This window comes from Sceloporus undulatus, chromosome 3, assembly GCF_019175285.1.
Source record: "Sceloporus undulatus isolate JIND9_A2432 ecotype Alabama chromosome 3, SceUnd_v1.1, whole genome shotgun sequence".
Taxonomy (NCBI): Eukaryota; Metazoa; Chordata; class Lepidosauria; order Squamata; family Phrynosomatidae; genus Sceloporus; species Sceloporus undulatus.
Genome location: NC_056524.1, coordinates 86088976 through 86098683, shown reverse-complemented (window position 1 = coordinate 86098683; position 9708 = coordinate 86088976). Strand labels below are relative to the sequence as shown.

The following is a 9708-nucleotide window of genomic DNA, read 5'->3' as shown; positions in this document are numbered from 1 at the left end:
GTTTGGGAGTCAAAACAACCCTAAATTTATAAATAAATAAATAAATAAATAAATAAATATTTTAAATAAATAAATAAATAAATAAATATTTTAAATAAATAAATGGGAGACGTGTGCTCCGATGAGAGGGCCCTTAAAACTGGGGTCCCTCAAGGAGCCATTCTGTCTCCCATGCTATTTAACATTTACATGAAACCGCTGGGTGAGATCATCCGGAGACATGGAGCGCGGGGTTATCAGTACGCTGATGACACCCAAATAATTTTCTCTATGTCTCCGACTGATGCAGTGACTGAGGATGGCGTCTCTCCTCTCGTGTCCTGTCTGGAGTCAGTAATGGGCTCGACCCTCTGCTCCTTTTCCTTCCTCGTCGTTTCCCCCTCCACTCCTTCTTTATTTTTAAAATCTAATTAATCAGACTGTTGTTTTCCAGCATTAATGTAACAAAAGATTATTATATTTGCAGGTATATGTTTATATCTTCTGTTTTGACTTTTAAATTTTTCTGGTGTGAGCCTATAAGATTTCCCTTACGTTCCTACACGAAGAAAACATCACAAAGAAGAAAAAATCATTACTTCATCCATTCGGAGGTTAAATATAATTTTTCTGTGAGTTGTGAGGGATGGGGTTTTCATCTCTTTATTCTTGTTCTTCTGGCCATATTCCAGCCACTATCTGTGTTGCCATGGCTATTTGTGTAAAATAAAATAAACTGTGCCTTTTGCATGTGGGTTTCTGTTTTGCATGTACATTTACGATTATGCCAGTATTTCAGAAAGCAGTGAGGTTTAAGGGTATGCTGATTTATGGGTATATTGAAATGAAAAAGTGTATTAAAATCAGTGATATTTTTTTGGTTATATTTGGTGTAAATGAAATAAGAAGCACTTCTTTCAACTATACATTAATGTGTAATGAGACATGTTTGCAGTGAAAATCCGACCAGTAGGGAAATCTTGCTGCAGCAAAATGCTAGTGCAGACTGGTTATTTGGAGCACTTTCTGAGGCTGGTGGGTGGAATGGCAATTAGTTACCTAGCTTGGAATTTTTCCAAGATTCAATGGTAGGAGGAAAGGCAAGAACAAATTAAAAAATCAATTTTAGAAATGGCTCCGGAAAAATCTCCAAAATAGGTATCCAATTGGATCCAACTGGTAGTATCTAGTCAGTCAATGGGGAATTTTAGCAGTTTAGTGGTTGTGTATCTGTCAGGCATGATTCAATGGGTTACGTCAGTTGGGCACTAGAGAACTATTCTAATTGGATTTAGTCCTTTGCTATCATGCTTCTTGGCTTGTGGCTGTTATTAAAACTGCCCCAGTTCACGGTAAGAACCAAAAAACAGTGACTATAATTGCAAGATTGTAGAACTATTACGTGAGCTAGTTTAAAAAAGCGCTAAATATCCACTTTCCATCCCTGTTTTGCTCCAAATGCTAGATTATAGAACTATATGAGTTTTAAAAAAGACGCTAAATAATCCCATGTTCCATCCACGTTTTGTCCAACGTCTATCTCCAGCTTCAGGACATTAACAGATACTGCGCTGAGGACAATATGGGGGCCTGACAATAATAATTTGTAATGAAAAACCCACACAACCCGTCCCCCCCCCAAAACCCAAAAAACTTTGGATTGCCCAACGAGTTAATCAAACATCTCCCATTTAGAGCATATGGGACATTACCTTACATAAGTACAAACAATTGGTCTGCCTAGTTCACTGTCTACTGGTCGTAATATGGCAAGTTTGTAGCTGCAGGACCCAAAGGTTTGTTTTGTAGCTCTAAACGTTTCGAGTTGTGTGGGGACCACCCTGTTGGTGTGGCCCAAAATGGGTGGAATGCCTCTCTTGGAGGAGCCCTTTTCAGTGCTGCAATTTGGGCAGTCCTATGGCCTGCCAGAAGGACCCATGGACAGAAGAGTGCCCCCAGACCCGATTGACAGTTGACCCACAGCTAGGTCTACTCCATTTGGCACCTGTCTGACCCCAACTGCAGCAGCTGTTAAAAGGTTTAAGAGACTGCAATCAAAAGAAACCTGTTAAAATGGAAAACAAGGAATGACATTAGCGTTTCTTTGCATGCAAGCGGCACATATTTTGGCTTTAGTAGGCCCTTCAAAGATGTGGCTGTAACAGAACCTGGGTAAGCGGTGAATTTGAAATATCCAACGAGCTGCCATACATCTTTGGGTATTGGTTCCAACATTGACATCAAACATACACGCTGAAAGTAAATAGCATACGTTCTCAGTACATATGTGCTGTGGTACGGAAGCAAACTGGGACTTATTTTCAGCTGCACAGACAAATATAAGACAGAGTAGCCAAGGACTCGGAGCAATGGGTGGACATTGACTTCAAATAGCATTGATTTTCATAGAACCAAGGGCAGCTTCAGCTTAGCATTCCCCTCTTTTTTCTTTAAGTTAACTCACTGTTATATCGTCTGTGAGCTGTCAATCTTTGTTGGTGCCACCTTATACAGAATGGCCCTTCAAAGGCAGACTTTCCTGACAGCAGAATGGAAAGAAAAGGGAAAAGCAAAAACAAAAAGGGAGAACAGGAGGATCGAATAACAATAAAAAGAAAGAGAGGAATTTTTTAATTTTTGCTCTGCATTGAAAGCTTCGTTAGCAAAATATTTCCAGAAGGACTCAACCTAGGCATTTCACACAGGAAAGTAAACATTTTACCAAGGATTATGTTCATAAATGAATGGTTATCACATCATTTCTAATTATAGTAACAGACAGGTAAGCAAAATTACAACTATAGATGTATGACTAAAAAAGCCAAATATAGATGGAGGTCTAACACTTTTCTTCTCAGTATTTGATACTCAACACATTGCTATTGTGCCCAATTCTGCCTCCACATCACCCCCACACAAATACAACACTGGAAAAGATTTGGGAGGATAACGAAGAAGGGTGCAAAGAAGGAAGACAAAGTTCTATTGTACAGATGGATGTCCATTTACACGGCTGGATTCCTCCACTCCCCATGCCTAGTCTTCTGTATATTTTCTCTCAAATTTTTATTCTGCTAACAGAATACTTATTACCTCTTTATATATTTATTTCTTTTATTCTTCAAGCCACCTTGACTCACACAATTGGGGGGGGGGAGTGTATATATATAAAATGACTAACTGAACACATTTTAACTAATTACTTTCAGTCATTCATAAGTATAATGATTATTTCATTTATTAATTATTTGGTTGGTTCAATAAGGCATAACTGTTTCTGGGACTTTGGATGTTACTGTACTTTGCTACATGGCCAGTGAGGCTATCCCTGGTATACGTTTTTTGAAAATTCAACGTGTGTCTAAAAAAATAGCTTGTTGACAAGTTCAAATGTTGTTCAAAACTGATGCACCAATAGTAAAATATTAAATTTATGTTTTCTTTAGTGAAGAAACTATTATTTAAATAGATAGTAATATTGTACCTGAAAAGTCTTCTAAAAGCAAGTCCAGGGAATGAAATACGTCTTAACTTTTTTACTGGCACAAGGAACACTTTTCCCCTGTAAGTGCTGTTTTTCACTGTTTCTTGAGGTAGTCTACACACTTTGTAGGATGTTAAGGGATACTCAGAAGGAGTCTGGATGTGGTAGAGTTGGGATGTGGTGGATACTTTGAGTCAAGCATTCAGTGAATTCTTTAGATATAAATGGTTCAGAAAGTATGCAATCTTGGTAAGTATTTGTATGTATATTTGAAGAGACTAGGTATATATTCATGACAATTCCTCCTGGCTAAACATCAAAAGTCATCAGAGCTAGTATAGGGTAATGGCTAAAGGGCTGTGCTATGGTTCAGAAAATCCTGGTTAAAATCTCATCTTTGGCTATGAATGTACTTGAGTTGTAGACAAACTACATCCTGCTTCATCCTACCTCTTGCTTTATAGGTGCTATTGTAAGGAGTCACTGTTAAACTGCTATAAGTGTTTATTTAATAAAGTTCCTGTGAGATGACAGAAAAGTGTGAGACAGCTGGATCTTGACAATATTTTCACTATGGATACATTTTATTATACAAAACAGGCATGGGAACAGTGATAAACCTAAACACAACAGAAAGAAAGTAGCACATTATCTGCCTGCCAGTGTGCTAAAGATAACATGAATGTTGCCAGATGGAAGCTAGAACTACATGTTTACAGCCATCTGTAGTCTTTACCTTCCCATCTGGCATATCTATTATAATTTACCCATGTCGATGATGTAATGGATCAAAGCATTGACAGATTATAGACTAGGATTATAAGCATATGTCAGGATGTCAGTGCATAGGTAAGATGGCATTAGTCATTATGATGGGGAGAAGTGGAACAAGACAAGTGGCTGTTTTTCCCGAGTCACACATGCATATTGTACCATTTTTTGCTGTAGTAAAAGGCCTCTGAGGAGATAAAAAAAAACTTTGCATTTTAGATGCTAAAGTAGTTTCACTGATGTCTCTCTTGTAACAGCATTAAAAGGTATAATCAACACTAAATCATAGTGCAATAATAAACACACATTTGTCTAAAAAAAAAAGCCCTAGGAGTAAACAAAACTGGCTTTTGTTTTCTTCAAACAAAAAAGGGCTACAGCCGTCACCTCTCTCTCTCAAAACAAGAAAAGAAGAAAAAAGGAAGGAAGAATGGGAGGCCTGTCTATTTCTTTTCTGAACTAAGATGAAACATTTAACCTCTATGATCAGAGTGAAAGTGTATTACCTTGGAAAACACACTTCTATAGGGATCTACGCTTCATTCAGTGTTACCATGTGTTAAAAGAAGAGCTGTCTTATAGAGCATGTAACTCCTTTAAAATTTATGTGGAATATAATGACTCTACAGTGGGCCTCCACACTCTTGCTGCTGGGGTTAGGGGAACAAGACTTCTGTGAAAGTGGAAAAACCGCAAATAAAGAAACCAAAACATTATATATTTATCTGAGAGACACTTCTTTAGCACTCTCAGGCCCTCAGTGCATCTTTATTGGTCAATAAATTAACCTAAATCCAGAATACTTAAGAGATCGCCTACTCCATACTGTCCGTCCGCACTTAAGGTCCTCGGGGAAGAATCTACTTCAGCAATAAAATCTAGGCTAAGTTCAGTCACCCAGAGGGCCTTTTCCATGTAGCTCCGAAGCTATTGGATGACCTGCCGAAGGAGATCCGTGACATTTCTACTCTTACAGCCTTAAGAAGGCTCTTAAGACGGATCTCTTCCGGCGGCCTTCCCTACCTAGTTCTACTCCCCATCTACTGTGACTTATGTCACTCTGTCCACCAATTCTTCTCTTAAATTTAATGAGAGATTAAATAAAATTAATTAAAATAAAATCCTTGCCTCAAAGAAGAAGAGCCCTCCTCATGACATCATCTCAGACCTGAGAGGGAGTGAAAAGAGAGGCCCAACTTCCATCAGGCCTAACTGTGAATGTACTCACTTTGCTCCTTATTTTATTGTATTTTATTTATTTATGTATTTTATTTTCTTATTTTTTACTGTTGTAACCGCCTGGATCCTTGTGATTGGGCGGCTAAAATAAATCATTATTATTTAATTATAACATCTGCCAGGAGGTGACTACAGAATTTCACTCGAGGACCTACAAATGCCTAGAGTGTATTCTCTTTAGTAATCTCTAGGATCTCAGCATGACTGCGGCAGGTGTTGCCCGCAGAGAGTCATGCTGGAGGAACTAGAGATTCCTAGAGTGAACATATTAATTAAATCCATGAATAATAAAATCTGTAAAAGTCCAAAACAGCATATTTGTTCCTAAAGAAACAGTTTGAGGAACAGCATAAAACTGTTCAAACACAGTTGGCATTTACAGCAATGTGTAGACAGAAGATAAGACATACTGACCACTAAGAATAACAGGCTCAAAGACTTTTGCTCTCTCTCTCTGCCAAAAGTAAATGGGAAGGATTTTGTCACATCCATGTAGAAAATTCTGGCAATGTTCAAATAATTAATTTTTAATCCATTAAGTAGTTGGCCCGTATTACCATTCTCCAAAAATGGGGTCTCTTTACTGTACAAACAAAAACCTCTATGTAACAAAACTTTGATTTTGAACTATGCAATAGTAAGGTCAAAGAAAGTGTAAAACACCAAAGAGCTGCTGCAGGTTTAAATATCCTTCATGGCTTATTGTGATTTCCAAACAGTATCCAAGTTACAGTATTTCTTTGGATGTCATAACGAAACCAAGTCCAGTGAATTGCTTATCACAATGTCAAACCAATCTATTATGATTGGAGATAGATAATACACTCTCTTTTACCACTCTAAAAATCGACTTTGTATTTAACATTTAGGAGTCCCCAGAGCTAGATATAACCCCAAATCATGGTTGAGGGAAATAGACTAATCTAAGCAGAAGAGAAGGGAAGGAGGAAGAAGCACCCAATTTGAAGCCAAGGCTCAATTGCTCAACACCATGATAAACCATTACATCTGTACCAGATGGAACCATTCAACTACAGCAGCTATCTAACTTTTCCAGATTAGCATATAATCAGTACATATACAGAACACAAGGAAATACATCATAGGTTTTTTTTAAAATCCAGCAAAGCTAAACTTTTATTTTTAGTGGAAACAATGAATGCTTGCATTCTTACTTGGTTTTATGAGTTGCTCCTCTGGACAGTTCGAGCTTCATTAGATCAGAAAGTTCCTTGATGAAGTTGGAAGGAAACATGCCAGTCTTCCCATTTAGAACTCCTTCCCACCAACCCTCTTCCACTGTTCAAGACAGGAAAAAACAAACTATTCTTATGCTTTAAAGTTAAATGCCAACAACCGTTTAAAGTATTACTACATATGGCTTTGGATGCATAACCACTGACAATCAAATTTTTCAACACTGTCAGCAAGGGTTGAAGTGGCTGGACCTCTCCGTGATGGTTCTGCTTCTAGTTATCAAAATTGCCAATTATTTAGGACACATATTAATGTCATCAGGCTCTGAAGCAGCTGTTCTCTCCCAAAGCTGTTTTAGACTTATTTAGACTTAAGAGAGTGAAATTCAGTCCAAAAAAGAAGCATGCAGCTTGGATCTTGGAGGACAGATTCTGTGAGTTTTGGATGGGTCACAAAATCACTAATTGTCAGTTTCACTTTCTTCCACAGTGATATTTTCTATTTTTTTATTAGTGAATGATCCTATCAGACTTCAATATAATCAGCTGAAAACACTGATCGTGAAAGAACAATACAGAAATCATATCATTTGGAAAGCACCAATTAATATAACATAACATAAGAAGAAAATAAATGCAACTAAAATGATTAAGTTCCTCCTATGCCAATCTATTCCATATGGAATGTCAGCCATCCAGTAGGAAGTGACAGCCCTAAATATCAAATGCCCTTGGGTAATAATGTGACAGGATGGAAATGACTCATTCTTGGTATCAGCTAAGGATATCTTGACATTTTAATAATTCTATCCATCAGATATTGCCCATCATAGAAAAGTGACCACAGGGGACAGTTTTCAGTATGTGGAAGTTAAATCTTTAACATGGCTCTAACAATCTCTTCCTAGCAAAAAGAAAATGAACATTTAAACAACAGCAGCAAAAGAAAGCCACACAAAACTGTACAAAACCATTTAATTTTTATAATATACAAATATATTACACCACATTGATATATCTGAATTTGTTCAAGGACACTGAAAAACCATTTTCTTTTGAGAACAACTGGTCTATTATTATCTTTACCATTGATTAGCCAGTTTACAAATATTTTTACTCTAAAATTTTTAGAAGCTACTCACTGCAGACTAAAACATACTAAGAACAAGCAAATACACAGACATTACACAGAGAGATACAAATATATTTCAAGGCTCAATGCATGATCTCCTGCTAAAGCATTGCCAGCAGGTAGCTCTCCAGCCTGTTTTGAAGATGCTCAAGAAGGAGCCCCCATTACTTCTCTAGACAACTGGTTCCATTGCCAAACCATTCTTATTGTCAAGAATTCCTTCTAATCTTCAATCAAAATCTATTTCCTGTAAATCCAAGCCTGGGTCCTAATCCTCTGGGCACAGATAACAAGCTGCCCTCTCATCCCGTAACAACCTGGAGGTATTTTATAGGTGGAATCATGTCACCCATCAGTCTTCTGTTCCCCAAGCTGCACATGTCCAGCTCCTTCAACCTTTCCCTCATGTTTTTGTTCTTAAGCGGTGCAATGGTTTACAGACCTGTGGATGAGTGTCATGAATAGAATATCAGAAATCGTAGAGTTGGAAGAGACTGCAAGGGCCACCCAGTCCAAACCCCTGCCATGCAGGAAATCTAAATCAAAGCATCCCCAACAGATGGCCATCTAGCCTCCATTAAAGACCTCTAAGGATGGAGACTCCACTACACTCCGAGGAAGTTTGTTCCACTGTCAAACACCCTTACGTCAGGAAGTTCCTCCTAATGTTGAGGTGGAATCTCTTTTCCTGGAGCTTGCATCCTTTGCTCTGGGTCCTAATCTCGGAGCAGCAGAAAACAAGCTTGCTCCCTCATCAATATGACATCCCTTCAATATTTAAACAGGGCTATCATATCACTCTTAACCTTCTCTTCTCAGGCTAAACATCCCAGCTCCCTATACACTCCTTCCCCCCAGCTTTGCATTACATCCATGTTGGCAAACTCTGACTTATATCAGGTGTAACAATCCAGAAAACCAGCACAAAGCTTTATAAAGCCTGTGATGACCACTTGATTGTCCTCATAGCTTTATAGCCTGAGAGCTATCACAGGATCACTGTCAATATTGAACTGCATTTTTAGGATAAAGACTACAGTTTATGAAGCCTTGAACAGGCATCAGAGCATGACCAGTGTAACCATACACCCTGCTGACCAGACACAACGTTGATACTAGCTTTCGCAGCTTGTATCTTCCTGATACAACAAATCCAGAAAACAAGAGGGAGCCAAATGACTGGGACTTAACTTTGAGGTTTTCCACTCCAGCAAAGGTAAAACTCTTTCATTGGCTAAAATGACAAGTTTTACCTAGGCAGCACCTAGATGTTTTTCAAGATGTAACACTACGAGATTCCAGATAAATTCAATGTTCTCTGCCTAGAAGGGGCAGTTCGGTTCACACAGCACAGGAGGCAGCTGGATCCAAGGGAAGCCACTTTTCTGTTGCTAATGCAGTTGAAATGGATTGGATTTCTGCAATGCATCTACATGGGGCAACCCTTATACCAAACCCGGAAGCTACAAATGGTACAGAATATGGCAGCCAGGCTGGTCACTGGAACTCCAGGGCCAGCCATATTACACCAATGCTTAAAGACTTGCATTGGCTGCTATCGCTTCCGGGCACAATATAAGGTGTTGGTAATGACCTATAAAGCCCTAAATGGCTTGGGCCCAGGATACCTGAAGACCGCCTCTCCCCGTACATTCCGTCCGCACCCTCAGAACATCTGGGCAGCAATATTAGGGTGCCAGGGGCTAGGTTGACCTCTACACGAGGAAGACTTTTCCATCGCCGCCCCGGCCCTTGGAACACGACGTGCCCACAGAGCTCCGCTCGGCCACCTCCCTGGCCCAATTAGAAAGGACCTAAAAACCTTTCTATTTCAGATGGCATTCCCCGACTAAAGTCCAGTGGGCCTCCCTTCCTCTTCTGTGCAAAGAGGACGGCTAACGGGGGTG

The 9708-nt window shown here is 39.1% G+C and overlaps 1 protein-coding gene and 1 long non-coding RNA gene across 3 annotated transcripts in view; one reads left to right on the top strand and one right to left on the bottom strand.

Annotated features, from left to right (window-relative positions):
• SH3KBP1 (SH3 domain containing kinase binding protein 1) overlaps window positions 1-9708 on the bottom strand; it is a 260100-nt gene that overhangs the window by 148676 nt on the left and 101716 nt on the right. Inside the window, 3 exon segments of the mRNA XM_042458735.1 lie at window positions 6649-6672; window positions 6675-6692; window positions 6695-6774. Coding sequence (XP_042314669.1) covers window positions 6649-6672; window positions 6675-6692; window positions 6695-6774 — 122 coding nt within the window.
• LOC121926099 overlaps window positions 1-9708 on the top strand; it is a 135328-nt gene that overhangs the window by 99562 nt on the left and 26058 nt on the right. The window lies entirely within an intron of this gene.